Source organism: Protopterus annectens, chromosome 2.part0 (genome assembly GCF_019279795.1).
Source record: "Protopterus annectens isolate FY-2018-M chromosome 2.part0, PAN1.0, whole genome shotgun sequence".
NCBI classification, from domain to species: Eukaryota; Metazoa; Chordata; order Ceratodontiformes; family Protopteridae; genus Protopterus; species Protopterus annectens.
Window position 1 is genome coordinate 26,022,458 of NC_056728.1, and position 19,740 is coordinate 26,042,197.

Here is a 19,740-nt window from a genome sequence, read left to right on the forward strand (position 1 = left end):
AAATGTTCTACTAGGCCCCATGGCAAGGGCATGTTTCGCACAGTGCAAAAATAGGGTGTTCCACATCTTGACCGTCACACATTGCTAGAGTTTGTGTTCCACAGGGGCCTCTTAAAAGGTTGAGATCTATGAGTACTTATGAAAGAATTTGAAAAAATAAAATTACTATGGCTTATGTGAAAATTGATTGGATATTACACGACTCTTTTTGCCAAGGAGTAACTGATCAAGTTGAGTTATTACCTCACTTTTTGGGATCTCCAAAATTCATAAAAAATTGAGTGTTCCATCTTTCATACTTATTGTAGCAGCAAGGGGAGCCAAAACAGAACATTTAGCCTTTATTTATAATTAGTGCAAGTTGGCATTTAGAGACAAAATGTATATTTTGTGTGATTCCTGGCATTGTTCAGAGTTACTTAGAGACCTAAAATGTCAGGATGATTATATGTTTGCAAGCACGGATATCACCAATCTGTTTTCAGTTATACCCCATGATGTGAGTTTGGAATTTTTCCACAACAGTTTAAGTGTCAGGATTGCATAATGTTAAAAGAAAAGTACAGTTTTGTACCTACCATAAATGTAGATGTTCGAAGATCTACATTGCTGCAGTCCTTACACATGGGTAGTCCGCTGTCCTCGGTCGGCCCGAATATCAAAGTATTAGGCTGACGTCGGTCAAGGCGCTTAAGACTGACATCAGGACGTCAGGGTACAAATGCGCATGACCGACGTCATATCCTCAGTCTTTTCTTGCCCCAGATGTCAGAAGACCCTAAAAGGAAAGGTCAAAACCAAAAGACAGCAAAAAACAACCAACCACCCTTGCACTAATCATATGTACAATATATACAATATCCACAATATTCACAACCCAAACCACACAACCGCCTCTAACTACAGAGGGGAAGGAGGGAGGGTAAATTGGACTGCAGCAATGTAGATCTTCGAACATCTACATTTATGGTAGGTACAAAACTGTACTATGTTCTTCATCTCACACTGCTGCAGTCCTTACACATGGGTAGAATCCCAAAGCAGAGGTAAGGGAGGATGGCAAAACTATAAAGCATTAGGAGCTGCCAAAATGCCCTGTAAAATTGCAGTGGCAAAACCAGCCCCAGATTTAGAGTAAAGTGGAAGGTGGTAGTGCTTAGAGAAAGTATGCACTGAACTCCAAGTAGCTGCCTCCAAAATATCTTTAGTTGCCACCCCTTAAAAAGCTGTAGAAGTGGCAGTAGCCCTAGTGGAATGAGGCCTAATCCCAGCTGGAATCTCCTTACCATGATGGGAATAACAGAAAGCAATACAAAACCCAATCCACTTAGAAATAGTTTGTTTTGACACAGGCTTGCCCTGAGAACCCAAAGCAAATGAAACAAACAACTGCTGAGACTGCCTGAACCCTTTAGTTCTGCTCAAATAATATCGCAACTGCCTGTGTATATCCAAAGTGTGCAAAATCTTTTCCCCTTTATTTTGGGGGTTTGCATAAAAAGTAGGCAAATGAATAGTTTGGTTTAAAGCCACACTAGAAACCACTTTAGGCATAAAGGAAGGATTAGTACGCAAAGATACCCTATCCTTATGGAAAATTAAGAAAGGCTCAATCGCCATAAGGGCCTGTAATTCAGAAACCCTTCTTGCAGAGGTAATGGCCAACAAAAAAGCAGTCTTCCATGATAAATATTTCAACTCGGCAGTAGCTGCAGGCTCAAAAGGTTGTAGAGTGAGTTTCTCCAACACAAAATTGAGATCCCAAGCAGGAGTAGGAGCTCTACGTGGGGTCTTATATTCTTTGCCCCTCTAAGGAATTGCTTAAACAAAGGATGAGAAAACAATGGTGGGTCACAGTCATAGTGAGCAGAAATTGCTGCAGCATGAACCTTAATAGAAGAGAAAGACAAACCTTTGTCCAGTAACTCAGTAAGATATTGAAGAGCCACACTTAAATTAGGCTTAGAAACATCAAATTCCTTTGCTGTACTCCAAAATAAAAATCTCTTCCATTTATCTGCGTACACTTTCCTTGTACTAGGCCTTCTGGCCTCCAAAATAACATTCAAAACTTGCTGTGGAAGCTGAGACCCTCCAGGGTTTAAAACAGAATATGCCAGGCTGTTAGATGTAGAGAGTGCAGTTTGACATTGAGTAAATGACTGTTCTCCTGAGACAGCAGGTGTGGAATCGAGGCAAAGGCCATGGAGGCTCCCGTACCAGACTTCTCAGTAATGGGTACCAGTGCTGTCGAGGCCAATCTGGAGCTATTAAAATCATCTTTGGCTTGTCCTGTCTGACCTTCAGGAGTACCTTTGGGAGGAGAGGCAGAGGTGGAAAGGCATACACATGAAGATTGCTCCAATTGAATGAAAGAGCATCCACTTTCCAAGCTGTGGGATGAAACCTTTTTGTGCAAAACTTTGGCAGCTGGTAGTTTAGTGGAGAAGCGAACAGATCTATGTCTGGAGTTCCCCATAACACTGTCAATTTCTGAAATACATGAGGATCCAATTTCCACTCGTGGGGATCCATAATTTGTCTGCTCAACACATCTGCTAAGGAGTTCTGTGCTCCCGGCAGAAACCTTGCCTGAAGATTCAGCTGTAAACTGAGAGCAGTCTCCCACAAAATCATTGCTTGTCTGCATAGAGGATAAGAATGCGTTCCCCCTTGCTTGTTGATGTACCACATGACAGTTGTGTTGTCTGTTAGAACCAACACCTGCCCTGGAAGAAGTAAATCCTTGAAAGCTATTAATGCAAATTGGACTGCTAACATCTCGTTTAAATTGATATGTAGATGTTGAAGTCTGGCAGGCCACGTGTCTTGTACCCACTTTCCATTTAGATGAGCTCCCCAAGCTTTGTCTGAGGCATCTGTCGTTAGAATCTGACTCGCCTCTGGTCGGGTCACAGAGAGTCCCTTGTTTAGGTGACATTCCTGAGCCCACCACAAAAACTCCTTTTGAATGCAAGGTATTATCTGAATGACAGTGTCCATATCTTGGCAGTGCTGTGTCCATACATTTTTGAGATACCATTGTAGCTTCCTCATATGCAGTTTGGCATTGGGAAGCACCAGAATACAAGATGCCATGAACCCCAAGGCTTGAAGGACTGTCCTTGCAGTCAGCCTGGACTGATGAGACAATTGATGGAAGTAAAGAGAAAGATTCTTTTGTTTGTCCGGGGTCAAAAGGCCATCTGGGATGCTGTATTCAGTCTCACACCCAGAAAGCACATGTCCTGAGAGGGTACTAGACTGGACTTTATTTCGTTCACAGAATACCCCAGGCATCTTAGCACTGCTATCACATACTGTAAATGATGAAGAAGTTCGTCCTTTTCTTGGGCCAGAATCAGGCAATCGTCCAAATAAGGATAGATCTGTATTCCTCTTAGCCTGAAGAAAGCTATCACTGGAGCCAGAACTTTCGTGAACACTCTGGGCGCAGTAGATAAGCCAAAGGGCAATGCAGAGAACTGATAATGAGAAGTCCCAGCCCGAAACGCAGATACTTCCTGCAACTGAGCCTGATAGGAACATGAAGGTAAGCCTCCTTGAGATCCAGAGTCACCATCCAGTGATCTTTGCCCAGCAGAGGTAAAAGCTGTTGTAACGTCAACATTTTGAACTTGGGAATGTCCAGATATGTGTTGAGGATAGATAAATCCAAAATTGGTCTCCACGTGTTCCCCTTCTTTGGTACTAGGAACAGGCGAGAATAAAATCCTAGGCCCACTTCTGGTAGAGGGACCGGTTGTATGGCCCCTATCTGAAGTAGCAGAGAAATTTGTTTGTGAGCCTCTAGTCTTTGCTGAGGAGGAACGTCTGGCATGCCTTTGAAAGGAGGCAAGGTATGGAAATAAAACTTGTAACCTTGGTGTATGATATCCAATACCCATCTGTCTTGAGTAATCAAACTCCAATTTTCCTTGAAGAGTGCCAACCTTCCTCCCAAAGGTGCTGCCAGGCAAGAAGGATCTGGCAGCTGAAAAGGTAGGTCATTGGGCCTGTTTACGAAAGGACTGGCCCCTGCCCTCACCGAAGACTGTGCAGGTGAACTCCCGTTCTAGGTCTGAAGGAACTCTGAGCTCTGCCCCTACCACGCCTAGATCTACCCCTAGACTGAGAATCATAAGAAGGATACGCCCACCCCTTAGCAGGCCAATTCCTACTAAACTTGGAGGCTGAACTTGCAAAAATCTTTAACAGCCTGCATAGACTTAGCCTTGTCTTCCATTTTCTTCAAGACTGACTCCACAGGTGAACCAAACAACACATCAGACTGTAAAGGAGCATCCAAAATCCTTGTCTTAACATGGTCAGATAAATTCTGATCCCTCAGCCAGGCGTGCCTGCGAAGAACTGAACCAGTGGCAGCCACCCTAGACGAGGCCTGTACAGCATCAAAACCACATTGTAAAGAATGCTTACCCACCTGTTCAGAGACATGCACCAAATCTTGTAATTCTTTACACTCGATGCCTTCCGCCAGAGCATCTACCTTAGACTTCAATTGAGAAAGAAGATAGTTTTGATATTTCAACATGTGAAACTGGCAATTCAAAGCCCTCATAGCTAAGGTGGAAGAAGTATAGACTTTCTTTCCCCATCTATCCAAAGCTCTGGCCTCTTTATCTGGAGGAACCGGATTTTTTCCAACAGAGGCCTTGACACCCTTAGGTCCCTGACTAACAGTTTCTGGGTCCGCCCTAGGACTCTTATAAAGATATTTATGAGCCTCAGGCACCCTGTAATACCTATCCGGTTTAACAGGAGCAGGAGGCAAAGAATCAGGATTAAGTGAAGCCTCTGCAAACACATCTTCCACAACATCCAGAACAGGGGGTATAGCCAAGGGCCTATGCTGGGGCAAAAGCAAAAATACCCTAAGCCTTTTCATGGAATCAGAGAAGTCCTGACCTTCCCACTTAAAATGTTCCCTCATGGAATGAAGAGTCTCTGAAAAAGAAAAATCCTCTGGAGGAGAAGCAGGAGTCGTCGAATCATCTGCATCAGAATCAGAATAAGGAGAGTACTCCTGCAAGTCTTCAGCCGAAGACTCTGAAACATCCGAAGCCTGCTCAAAACTCCCCAACTCTGGTTCCACCCTAGGCCTTTTATCAGGAGGGGGCAAAGAACCTCTAATCAAAGTAATTAAATCTTCTGCCATTTTAAGCATGTGCTTCTTGGGCACAGATCCTGTTGAACTAGGAGTGACACCAACAGAAGCTAAACCTGGCCTGCCTCTGGGAGAAGCCTTGGAAACAGAAGGAGAAGGCCTAACCACCCTAGGAAGGGAGGGGAGTACAGTAACCTGAGAAGCCCCTTCAGCCTGACCTGCCTCCTGAGAGGCCACATCCTGCAATATCAAAGTCTCCCCCTGGGACTCCAGAGAAGCCTCCGGCGGAACCACCGGTTCCACTGACGCCTCTAAAGAACCGGCGTCCGCAACGGACGACTCTTCTTGCCTGGGTTTAGCTGCTTTGTCTTTGCGCTTCTTGAAGAAGCGGGCCGGAGAATCCGACGGCATATTATAATTGCACCGCTTCCAAGACCAACCTGGCACAATCTAACCTTCGCTTAATAGTGCGTTTATTGAACCTAGCACAAAAGCGACACCCAACAACATCACGCTCAGGCCCCAAACAAGGAATACACAAAGTATGATAATCCCCATGCGGTATCTGCTTCCCACAAGAAATACAGTTATTCACTTTTTCTGACATCCGTAAACCACTGAGGCAAGAAAAAACTAAAATATTCCCCAACGGGGTACTTAGCCAACTTTGACTCTGTCTGAAACTCCGAATTCGAAAAATTTCAGAACGCCGAACGGCACTTGCAACGCTGCTTCTGCATCGGACCATGCGGCAAAAAAGACTGAGGATATGACGTCGGTCATGCGCATTTGTACCCTGACGTCCTGATGTCAGTCTTAAGCGCCTTGACCGACGTCAGCCTAATACTTTGATATTCGGGCCGACCGAGGACAGCGGACTACCCATGTGTAAGGACTGCAGCAATGTGAGATGAAGAACATCTTGATAGTAGAGTTGATGGAAATTGTGTTATGCAACAACTTTCATTACTTTGAAGGAGAATATTTTCGACAAGTTTCCGGAGTGGCCATGGGGGCGGGCTAAATGTACACCCATGTATGCTAATTTAGTTTTAGGAGAAGCGTTTTTTTTTTTTTTTTTTTTTTACTTCTCCCTACGTCTAAAATAATTTTATTTTTGCATTTTTTTGGATGACATTTTGGTGTTATGGCATTGTCAACCTGAAGAAATTGCTGATTTTGTGCACTACTTAAGAAGCACTACCTCATTTTGAAAATTTACTTACAAGTCACACCTACAAGAAACTGAATTTTTAGATTTGTTTTTATACAGATTGGTACAGGAAATTTAAGTTCCAATATTTACAGGAAGGGAATGTATTCCAATGCATTGCTCCATTACAGTAGCTGTCATCTACCTCATCAGAAAGAGAGTGTGGTGAAAGGACAAATAGTTAGGTTATCAAGACTTGTGAGCAATGATGAGGAAGGGTGTACATGTTTAAAGACAGAGATTACCCACTAAAATTTTTATTAAAGATTAGAAATGAAGTTATTAAGAAGCATAACACTAGATTTACCCCCATTTTAATGTAGAGTCTCGGATTAGAAACCAATACTACACAGAAGTGTGCTAACAGTGGGGCGATGGTAATACAACCATGATGCACCCTCTACAGTGACTATTCTAAACACCTGTTGGCACGTAATTATACTTAATGATTTGAAAGCAATAACAGAAAGGAGGCACAGGTAACCTACAGTAGGGGCAACAATTTGAAGATGTTAGACAAAAAAATGAAGGGGTCAATAAATCACAGATCAAACATAAGTGTGGAATGTATAAATATCTTAAGTACAAAAACAATGGTTCCTATGTTTCTATCTATGGTTACAATAGCACTATTCAATGTCCTGGACAGTAACCAACATCAATCTGGTCACGTATGTTGCGATGTGTTTCGGCTGCGCAGCATTTTGTGGCAAAACCACTCGAAAAATTAAGGACAGAACTGCAAAGCACATTAGGGGCAAAGACAAGTAATGTGCTTTATGTGAAACTGTAATAATTTTAAAAAGTTTTTGATTTTTAAAATTATTACAAAGTGTGTGAGGATGAGAGAGGTGGAGATTTTAAGAATTTATTGGAGGCAAGGGAAACAATATGGCAATTAAAAGGGAAATATGGCAATTAAGACTGAATACCAGGAATACCCGGGTGTTAATTAATGACGGTTCTATTGCCAGTATTTTAAAAATGAAAGCCATGCAGGTCTAATGTCCATTTATGCATTTTTTGTTATATATTTTTTGTTTTAGAAATTGATCACTTACATTTTTAAAGATCTTTATACATCTCAACACTTAAATACTGATTATGAATCTAAGCCTTGTTCTTCATACTTAATTTTTATTGTCTGAGGATGATTCATGTGTGTTATTAGTGTTTAATAACTCATTGTTACAGATGGTGTGGTAAAATGTTTGTAGATAGCTATAAAAATATATTTTTTTATTGTTACCATTACTGGTGTAGTAAGGGGTTAAAGGTTATGGGGTGTATGTTGATAGAACTTGGATGACCACGTGATGTTTTTATACACTATTTAATAACGTTTTTATGACAGGTTAGTTACTCTGATGAAGCCCTGTACTGCAAAGGGTGAAAATACTTAGTTGTTTGTTGTACGTTTAATTGCTGATTTATTAAATGGTACGGAGTTCTGTTAACTCTGCAGGTTCACGGTGTTTATTTTACTATTTTTTTTGGTTAGTAGTTTGTATACCTCTTTTGTGGTTTCCTGTTTTAGTTTCTCATATCAACTTTGCTTAAACACATACTCCACTTAACTGCATTAACTAACCTTGGTCCTGAGGTTATGTATTTAAGTGGAGTCAACTGTAGTGCAGACTATGTACAAGGACCTAATGACACAAGTATGAACAATGTTCAGACTCACAAGAGGTGCTCCCAGTGGGAGTTGGTATGCATCAGGGCTCAGCTCAGTTTAATGTGGTTCATACTGGTGATGGACTACATTAGCAAACAGGTAGGAGGGAACAGAACAACGAAGTTCCTATATGCAGATAATGTGGCATACTCTGAACAAGAACTTCAGCAAAGGATAGGGGAATGAAATACAAAACCGAAGACATATGGGATCAAAATGAGTACAGATATGACAGTTGTAATGGCAGCAAATCTTGGAATTAAGAAGCTGAGAATTGAGATAGAAAGGAAAATAGTGGAACAGCTTCAAGTACCTAGGAGGATTGGTTGAAGACAAGGGAAGCCTGAATGAGGGGGTCAAAGATAAAATCAGAAGGGCTGAGGCCAACTGGCACGGAGTGGCATGGGTAGTGCATGACAGAAGAATGCCAAAGAAGCTGCAAAATAAGGTATGGTGTGATCAGTACTACTGTATGCTAGAGAAACCTGGCAGTGAAGGCAGAGCAGTTGAGGAAGCTAGAGGTGATGGAGATGAAATGGCTGAGGATGAGTGGTAGGATGCATACTGAGACAAAGAAATGAAGACATCAGTACAGAAGTCCATGTAGCTCCAATTGCAAAAAAACAGAGAGAGATTACGGTGGTTTAAGCACATGTGCCGGAAAGCATAAGACAATCTGGTAAAGATGATTTGGGGCAGACTGGAAGAAGGCAAGAGAGATCAATGGCATCCAGCAGAGAGGCAGATGGAACAGGTGACAGAAGACCTGCAACAGTCAAGCACAACTATCCAAGAAGGTAGAAGAGTGGCACTGAATTGAGGGAGATGGTAACAGTTGACTTGACACCCCCCACCCCATACAGAAAATGGAAAAAAGAAGGATAAGAATGATGACTGTTGATGACAACTGATAATCATGACGACTGATGATGATGAGTGACTTTCAGAGTTTACTGCTTCTTCTTTAAATCACACTTCATTCTTTTGAAATGTCAGGACTCATAAGGTCAGTGTTTACCTTTCAAATATGGAACCCCAGTAAAGAGGAAGTGTTCACCATGTGATTATGTACGCAAGAAAAAGTTGCTAACAATGTAAATGCAAAGAATCTAGTTACAAGAGAAGTAGAGAATCTTGTGTAAAGGTGGGATGCACAATGGACAATAAAGACTTATCACTGAGCGATACTGATGTGAGGACATCATATATTATCTGTGCTAGCATGACTGGCTGAAGTTTTGTAAATACTTGTAAATAATTGCAAATTACCCTGTGTTGTACATACCAGCATGACTAGCTATAATTTTGTAAATAAGTTTGTTTTTTGATTATTACTTTGATTTATGCAAGATGTTTGAATCAAACTGTTCTTCTGGCTGACCAAATGTACACGTATTTTAAAAAAGAATTCTGAATGTAGGTTATGCCAGTCCGCTGACCTAGATGTGATGTCATCGTGTGCCAGGGCTGAAAGGAACAGAAGCTCCAAAGAAACTGTTTTCTTTACTTTTTAAAGTTTGATAAGACACAGTGGAAATCTCATAACTGTTTGTGACTTTTAAAAAATTCTGCTGTAAAAGCAGGTTCTAAGTCAGTTAAAGTTCAGTTGTAGTTTTTCAGTGGTCATTTTGTTTTCCAGATCAGTAGTCATCACTCAATTTGTTTTCCAGAATTGTTCAGCAGTAACACTAGTTGTTATTCCAGTTGCTGAGCACCAGACAGCAGCCTGAAAAGTGGGCATAAATGCTTATCTTGCCTGGCAGAAGTAAGAGTATCACCTTGCCTTGCGAAGTTCATAGTTTAGTACTAAGCTAACTGCCCTTGCAAGCCATTTTTAAGCCTAGCCAATTATCCCTTGTGAGACTCAAACCCTGCACCTTGTGTTTGCAAGGCAAACACCTTAGTCATTAAGCCACCCTCCCAACCTTACTTTTGAAACACTTCACAGATTTAGCTTAAAAATGTTTCTCTTATCATTTAGCAAAAAACGTTAATTATTTACTCAGTTTTAATATATGTATGTATATACAGTTAGATTAGATTAGACAGGGACAGTCAATCTTTAGAAAGTTAAGGGGACTATAGTCAAAAGTTTTTCATACAATCAGTGTGAAATCTATCCTACAGTGGTATTTTTATAATTCTTGTATGAAACTCTGTGGTTTATTAGAATCAGTTATTCAGTGCATACATGTTTTAAATAATTTTATTAATTAAGTATTTTACTACCTTTTGTTGTGGCTGGTTATTTAGAAAGTACTTTTACTAACCCGAGAGTGTTTATGCTTACTGTGATAACACCAGAACCACTCTGAAAAGTGTTACTGCTTGGATTATATGTTACCATTTATATCAATATTTATTTTACCCAATATAACTGAACACCCCTTTTGAAGGGTATTGTGGTACATGACTGGTGGCAGCCATTACCCCTTGTAATTTGGGAAAAAGAACATAGCAGGTAAATCCATGCCAGTCTTTCCCAGGAGTGTTTGTGTGTGAATGTCAAATATTTAAGTGCGTGTCAAATACCTAGAACTGGGACACAATGCTCAGCAGTGGTTAGTGTGAAGACTCATTTGGGAACCGAGAGTGAAGCATATAGTCCTGTCCCAGGTTTGGAGCCTGTTCCCAGTGTACTTTTAGGGGAAATTGTATATTTCTACCCCTGTTTTCAGAGACTGGTGATGATCGAGGCTCCTTAGTTACTGACTCGGGTTTAAGTGGGGTCGTCACAACTGGCAAGGAAGGAAAGAACCCTGAATTTAATTAGAGGTTCAAGAACCGATGTAGGCAATGCGGCCTGCTTTGGCAGACAGGTGGAGTGAGACAAATACAATACAATACAAGGAAAAATCGGATGATGTACATCACAGGGGCCACTTGCATGTCAATAATAGAACATCAGGCTGGAGAGATGGATCAGAACAAAGCTGCCTCTTCAACAGAGGAGAAAGGGGAATAGCCAAGAGATTAGGTATGAACAACATGAATGTGACACTTAAAAGAATCAATAAGAGGAGGTAGACCACACTACCGTGGCATGAAATGCCAGAAGCAGAGTAATAAGAGAGTCCCCAATGTGGCCAGTCTACGGGAAGAATGATACTGCAAACAAGCATGGACCAAGCCATATAAAGGCTCTACAGGAACCTCTCAAACCCCCTGTTGTTGTGCAACACAACAAATTATTTCATATTAAATCACACAACTGAAAAAAAAATGAATTTTACTGCAGCAAAACTAGTCATTTGGCACTGTTTTTTTGCAAAGAGAATGCAAATTCCTTCCATCTTCAAGTGAAGCTGTTCACCAGAATCCCAGTTTTATCAAGCAAATGCTTTTCAGTCATAATGAAAACAACTTTCTCAACATTCAACATCATCACGGTTTATTAAACCCAAGGCCAGTAGATGAGGCAGCAAAACTTGCATGACAGTAAAGGCAGACAGGCCTCCCTGGCAGAAAAAACCCCACCATCAATTCAAAATGTGCAGACTGGTAACTACTGTGCTTAGTTCAAATCTGGTACATTCACACTAATTATCAACCAGTATGGAATTCAGTGAGATAAAGTAAATATTATACCACTGAGTCAAAACCAACACAGAAAGGGAATGAGCTGATAAAGGTTGGAAATGTGCAGAACGCCTCATTATAAACTACGATCTGGATCTCACTCATTGCGCTCTCTGATTGAACAAAACACTAAAACTTATGAAGGCTACTTTAAGAGACCACTTAAACCAACAGACTGTTTTGTCATTAATCAGGCATGCCAAAGGTAACACACCATAATAGCAGAGTACCTCATTTGACATTATATCAGGACCATTACCAAAAAGACTGCACAACATATGAAAAAAAACACTGGAATTCTGAAGAGAAGAAACAATGAATAAGGCACAATAGATCTTCAGAATGGAAAAGCTATAAGGATATAACATACCCTGTCCCCAGGCTTTAGAAGAGGCTCATTTTTGGCTGTCAGCTTGCTCTGTAGTGTATAAGCCAGCTTTAAACTACGACTCCACAGTTTGCCTAAAAGGACAGAAGTTGTTTATTAGAAGGGAAAACTTTTTCCACAAGCTTTTCATAGCAAAACTAACAGTAAAAACAATTTTATAACAAAAAACAGCATTATAAGGTACCCAATCAGTAAAGTTTAACAGACATGTTCTTGCCATAGGATCTATAATGATAACCCAAATGTGATAGGTCCCTACTTAACCATATCCTCTCCAATCATCATTTGGATGTGTGTTTTTTTTTTTTTTTTTTTTTTACTGGGAAGTTCATATGCTTAAGGAAACACTCATAACAACATACACAACACATAAGCACATTCATCAACCACTTCATATCTCCTAGCTGAATGTCGCTAACATGCTTGGAGATGTGTTCTTTTAACTGTCCCAGGTCACTACATATACACACACACACATATATATATATATATATATATATATATATACATATCTATCATGGGCAGTATCTTGCAATCTGCATAAACATGACATCTGTAGTCTCTCTTCCACTGAAATATATCTACAATACGAACAGGACCTGCATGGAAACATGCCAGCCCTATCTGAATAAACCTTGTCCATAACACTGTTTGTATAACAAAGCAACTGCTTGAGATTTTTATTTCTCTTGAAACTAAATGATGGTTCACTGCCAACAATATCTTTGATGGTTGGGTCAAGTAGCAATATCTTCCAATTATTCCCAACGATATTGCAAAACTTGCTTAACGATACTGCAAACATGCTTAACGTCACTGGTATAGGTGAGAATAAGCCCATTTCTCTAAGTGGGGGGGGGGGGGCATACTCAGAGCAGTGGTTTCAGTTTCCTCTGTATTATATGATGAGGCCAAAATATTTCTCGTGTCTAAAGTATGATCTTGCTTTAGTTTCCCATACCACATTTATACTGACAACTCTTTCTGTATTTCCTGTCGTTTGAAACCTTTATCTTGAAACTCCAGACCCAAATTGCCCATCGCCTTTAAAGTCTTGAGCAGCAGTGCAGAGTTTGGAGGATCTACAGATCTGATTTTTTAGAACATTAGAAAGAACAGACTGTGGATGCATGCGCAGTCTGTGCAAAAGACTGTTTTTCCTACAGTCGCTCCTGTAAAATTAAGTACACATAACCTCTCTTATCCATAAAGAGTTTCACACCCAAGTAGTTAATGTCCAAGGCAGAATAGTGCATGGTAAAACCTTAAGTCTGCGGTCTAAATATATTTCTAAATATGATACATAGTCCCTTTAGCACAGGAGGAGTGCCTACCATTTCAAATATATGTCATCCACAAAACATGTATAGAACTTAACAGCTGATCTAAATGGATTGTTGTCATTCAATACATGGATGTCTCCCAATCAGCTAATACCAGACTGGCATAGCTGTTGGCACAGGGTACGCCCATGGCTACATCCCATCTCAGTCAATAAAAATCACTGTTACATTTTAAAAAATGTTTAATTGAAGTAGCACCCATATTCATTTGGTACAAGTGAAAAGATTGTGGATGTCTAAAGTGACCATTAGACGATTTTCTCCAGTGTCCATCAAATTCAAGAAGTCGGACAGCATACCCAAAAAGTGTCCAGTATCCTTGATGATAGTAGTAGTCTGTTCAACAATTTTCTTCAGCTGGTATTCCAACATATCGACAAGGGTTGTGTTGCCCATTCATTCCCTGATATGATGGGATGCAATGGAGGATTATTTCGATCCTTATGTATCTTGGGGAGACTATAATATATATATATATTACACACACAAAGTATGCACATGTATACAAGTATGGATGAATGTAGGAATTTGTGTGACAGCATATTTTATATATATATATATATATATATATATATATATATATATATATATATATATATATATATATATATATATATATATATATACACACACACACATGTATATAAATAAATTTCTCAGTTTAAATGGAGCTTTCCCTTGGGTCTCCTCCAACACTGGCTTTGACAAGTACAGTGAAGCCAGTCAACAAAGTAACATACAAATGCATTATGGGAGAGTCTTAGGTAGAGGACCAGACACAAACGTCAATGAAGTTGCCTAGGAAGGGTCACCACAGGCCCAAAAGTCCATGGCAAACGAGCAAAACCCTAGAAGGCAACTACTTAACATTAGACTAAACTGCAGCAAAGACCAATGAATGGAATGCTTAATGGTGCAGGGAACCCAACTCTAGAGAAAAGGCAACTACAGAATGTCCCTTCTACCTCAACTAGTCCATCCAGCCCAGGTCAGTATACTATATATAGGTCACTACTGAAGGCTCACAGAAGATGGTACACTGACTCTGATACTCAAAGGTTACAAGACTGTGGGGTTCTGGTTCCATACCAATTACGTAGTCATTTCTAATACTGACACTACAGTGCAGTAAAAAAGGGGTGCATTCTGCACTCCTGAGGTGTTATCTTTCAGATAAGATGTTAAACATGGTCCAATCTGCTAACATGGTGGTAGATCAGGTTGACATAAAACATCCCAATGTACCTATACAAGATGCCTCATTTAAAACAAGATTTACATATACTCATCTGTTTACCTTCTTATTTACACACATTTACAACTCAACCTCCACAACTCCCTTTGCTACAATCAATTTTATTTTTCTCCATTACTTTACTGAATTTGCATTTTTGTTGTATAAAACATTAGTACATCTTTCAATATATACCAATGGAACTTCCCTGGTGCCCTAGCCAAATTCCAACTAGTAAATAAGAATACACCGTCTCAACTGAAAATAGGCCATAAGCCTAATGGGATTAACCTGATTAACAAAATAATATATAAATAATAAATATTGCAGCCACTTCATGAGACAGCTTCCCTCAAGAAAAAAAAAAAGAAAAAAGTACTGCCTTTGGGAGTGAGGGGCCACATTAAACAATACTGACATTCACACCAATACAAGGAATTTGGGGAAAAAATGCCTGCCCAGGAAAAAAGAAATAGAGAGAAGCCACCTTCACAGAACAGGTAAGAGATATTTTACAACGGTGGACGGGTACAAGCCAGAACAGCAGGGGAGGATCTGGAGCCACTAGAGAGGAAATAGCTCATTAATGAACTCAAACCCTTAAAAGCTACCACTTTAAAAATACCACAACCTTAAAATATATGTACACACCCCCAACTGCCACCTAACATTGAGTATATGCATACATACTCAATCACCCATGTTAATATAACTGTTCTGAATGTATCAATATTAAACATATATTAAATATAGAACCATTCCTTAAAAACATAACTTGAATCTGAATGATGGCAATTAAACTATAAAATTCCACGTACATTTATTAAAATGTCAGTCTGAAACTGTAAATATAGGATATATATAACTAGTGATTTAAAACCAACTTAATCACTACATAGACTGCACAGGGGCATTAGAGAATAAGGGAGTGAAGTGGTAACTAAAAACAAATGCCACTAACTCTCCGGTTTGAACTAATGTATTTCCATTAACCATGTTTTGAAGGTTAAACATCTATGTGGTTGAAGTCATTATACAGTGTTTAAGTCACTAGGTATACATTACACAGTTACAGTTTCAAACTGACATTTTAATAAAAGTACTTTTTTTTTTTTTTACAGTTTAATAATTACCATCACTCAGGTTTAAGTCATGTTTATAGAATTAATATATATTTAACAGAGGTTATTTAATATTGATTTTTATAATTGTTTTTACAATTGTTCTAAATTTAAAATTACAGGGGGATTGAGTATATTTGCATATACTCAATGTTAGATGGTGGTTGGTGTTTTGTACACATTTTAAGGTGGTGGTATTTTTAATGTGATGGTGCTTTAAGGGTTAGTGACTGCAAGCTAGTTTAATTTAATTAATATTGAAAGTGTGATGGCACTGGTGGTTTAGGGTCACGTGTTTACTGAACGTGTTTAGATTAAATGTGCGATAAAGTCCCATTCACACTGGAGAGACAACAGAGCTAAATTTTACTAAAAGTGTGTCCTGCAGTACCCTCCGACTGTTTTGAACATAGTTTGTGTTGGTCATTTTGAGTACCTTTGTAGGTGTTGAGCTGGAAGAGGTCCAGTATGGGTCTCCACTACCCTTTTCGTAGTAACAGAAACTGTCTGGACTGGAGTAGAATTCTCATCCCATAAACTGAGGAAGAAAGTATAGTTGTGTACACTTACCATAAATGTAGATGTTCGAGAGTATTCACTGTTGCATTCATTACATTTGGGTAATCTGCTGGCAAGCTGCCCTCAGCCTGAATATCAAAGGATTGGGTCCTGCGTCAGTTGCCGTCTCCTCTTCCAGGATGTCAGGTCGTCAGGGGTATAAAATATGCAGCCGATGCCATTTTATTCAGTTTGTCTTGCCCCAGATGTCAGGTGCCCGCCAAATGGGGAGCAAATATATTTTATATATATATATATATATATATATTAATAAACAGCAATATATATATGTAAATGCACTTTTAGCAAAATAAACTTTACCTTCATCTAAAAGCAAATACACCACAAAGGCTTTAGAATATAGTGAAGGAAAGAGACATTCTAGAAAAAAGGGGGATGGCGGGTGGGTAACCCGGACTGCAACAGTGAATACACTCGAACATCTACATTAATGGTAAGTGTACACAACTGTACTATGTTCTTCATGTTTCACTGTTGCAGTCATTACATTTGGGTAGAATCCCAAAGCTATGGATGGGAGGATAGAACTAAATAGCATTAGAAGCGGCTATAAGCCTCTGCACAACTGCAGTGGCAAAGCCTGCCCTGGACTTAGAGAGAGGCAAATAATAATGCTTTGTAAAAGTATGAACAGAGCTCCAAGTAGCAGCTTCTAGAATGTCTTTGGTTGGAACTCCTCTGAGAAAGACTGCCAAGGTAGAGGCAGCCCTGGTGGAATGTGATCCGATTCCCTTGGGCACCAGTTTACCATTATGCAAGTAGCAGAAACTAATGCAGTGGCTTATCCACTTACAAATAGTCTGCTTTGATATAGGCTTCCCCTCTGATGCTGCAGCAAATGCCAACAGTAGTTGCTCAGACTTTCTTAGAGATTTGGTCCTGTTTAAGTAGAATCTTAGTTGTCTGTGTACGTCCAATAAATGCAGAATCCGCTCCCCCCTTGTTCTGCAGATTTGGATAAAATGTTGGCAGGTGAACAGTTTGGTTAAGAGCCACACTGGATACCACCTTAGGCATAAAGGAAGGCTTGGTAATGAGGGACACCCTGTCCGGGTAAAAAGTAATAAAAGGCTCCACAGCCATGAGGGCCTGTAGTTCTGAAACCCTTCTTGCTGATGTGACTGCCAAAAGGAAAGCTGTTTTCCAAGATAAAAACTTTATACCTGCAGCACTGCTGGTTCAGGAGGAGGCAGGGTGAGTTTTTCTAGCACAAAATTGAGGTCCCATGCAGGAGTTGGTGATCTTCTGGGAGGCCTTAAATTTTTGGCCCCTCTAAGATATTGTTTTAGCAGAGGATGAGAAAAAGATGGGAGGCTCCGTGTTGTAATGAGTCAAGATGGCAGAGGCATGGATTTTTATTGAAGAAAAAGATGGGCCCCTGTCAAGCATCTCAGTCCAGTATTGTAAAATCTGAGGAATATTTGGTTTTGCTGTGTCCGTTCCTTGTGCTTGGTTCCAAGCACAGAATCTCTTCTATTTATCAGCATAAGATTTTCTAGTACTAGGCCCTTCTGGCTTCCAAAATGACATCCATCACAGATTTACTGAGAGGTGTCGTTTGAATTACATGATCAGCCATGCTGCCAGGTTCAGAGTTTGGAGCTGAGTGTGCAGAATTTGATTGCTCTGCTGAGACAGTAGATGAGGTATTTGAGGCAAGTACCAAGGAGTTGAGACATATACCTTAGAATTGGGTACCAGTGTTGGAGAGGCCAGTTCGGAGCAATTAGGATCATTTTTGGTTTTTCCTGTCTGACCTTTAGTAAGACCTTGGGGAGAAGAGGCAGAGGAGGAAAGGCGTAGACTGATAGGTTTTTCCATCTGAAGGATAGGGCATCCACTTTCCATGCTTGTCTGTGACAAGTCCTTGTGCAGAATTTGTCCAGTTGATAACTTTGGGGAGAGGCAAATAGATCTATGTCTGAGCTCCCCCATTTCTGAGTTACCATGCTGACGACTTGTGGATCCAGTTTCCACTCGTGAGGGTCCATAAGGTTTCTGCTTAGGTCGTCTGCCAGAGTATTTTGTTTTCCTGGCAGGAATTGAGCTTGAAGATGTACTTGTAAGTCAAGGCTGTGTCCCGCAATGCCATGGCTAGTCTGCAAAGGGGGTAGGAATGTGTACCCCCCTGCTTGTTTATGTACCACATAACCATGGTGTTGTCCGTCTTTATCAGTAACTGTCCTGGATGAAGTAAGTCCTTGAAGGCTGTCAGGGCATTCTTAACAGCTAGCATCTCTTGCTGGTTGATATGCAGATGCATTTGTTTTGGGGTCTATATGCCCTGAATGCATCTCCCTGCCAGGTAGACCCCCCAAGCATAGTCCAGTGTGTCTGTAGTTAGGGTTTGGGTGGCAGGGGGTAGAGTGAATGACAGTCCCTTGCTTTGGTGACATGTCTCTGCCCACCAAAGAAACTCCTGTTGTAGGCAGGGAATAAGAGGAATCATTGTTTCCAGACTGTGACAATGTTGACTCCATAAACGTTTTAGATACCATTGAAGTTTCCTCATATGCAGTCTTGCATATAGAATTAGTAGAATGCAGGATGCCATGAATCCCAAAGCCTGCAGAATTTGTCTTGCAGATAACTGGGTTTTTGTTGCCATCTGTTTGAAGTACATAGTCAGTTGCCTTTGCTTGTCTGACAAAGTAAGCCATCTTGGCAGTTGTATTCAAGCTTGCACCCAGGAATGTAACTTTTTGAGAGGGTACCAGTTGTGATTTCTTTTCGTTTCTTGTGTACCCTTGGCCTGTTAGAAGCCTTTTTGCAAACACCAGATGTTGAAGAAAAATGTCCTTGTTTTCTGCTTGAGACACGTCCAAGTAAGGATAGATTTGTATGCTACTATGTCTGCAAAATGCAATTACTGGTGCCACGCACTTTGTAAAGACCCTGGGCACAGTAGATAAGCCAAAGGGCAGTGCAGAGAATTGGTAATGCATAAAACCTGCCTTGACGCGGAGGTATCTTCTGCACGATTCCTATATTGGGATATGCAGGTATGCCTCTTAAGTCTAGAGTCACTAACCAAGCGTTCTTGTCCAGCATGGGCAGTAGCTGTTGTCAAGTCAACATTTTGAATTTTGGAATGTCCAAGAACGTGTTCAAAATTGATAAGTCCAGTATTGGAAGCCAGGCATTGTCTTTTCTGGGTACCAGGAACAGTCTTGAATAAAAACGTTGTCCTTTTTCCTGTTCTGGTACTGGCTGAATAGCCCCATATCCGTGAGGGACGTAACTTGTTTCTAAGCCTCTGCCCATTGATTTTGTGGCAGATCTGGCCAACCATTTGGAATTGGCAAAGTATGGAAATGAAATCTGCACCCCTGGGCTACTATGTCTAACACCCACTTGTCCTGGGTAATTAACTGCCAACTTTGAGCATGAAATGCTAATTTTCCCCCCAAGGGGGCTGCCAAAAGATAAGTGCTTGGTGATGAAAGAGGGAAGTCATTGAGACTGCTTACTGTAGGG

At 40.4% G+C, this 19,740-nt stretch overlaps 1 protein-coding gene across 1 annotated transcript in view; it reads right to left on the bottom strand.

Moving 5' to 3' along the window:
- Window positions 1-19,740, bottom strand: part of LOC122793692 (disco-interacting protein 2 homolog A-like) — a 2,141,448-nt gene that overhangs the window by 893,950 nt on the left and 1,227,758 nt on the right. The window contains exon 8 of the mRNA XM_044061912.1: window positions 11,969-12,060. Coding sequence (XP_043917847.1) covers window positions 11,969-12,060 — 92 coding nt within the window. The remainder of the gene's footprint in view (window positions 1-11,968; window positions 12,061-19,740) is intronic.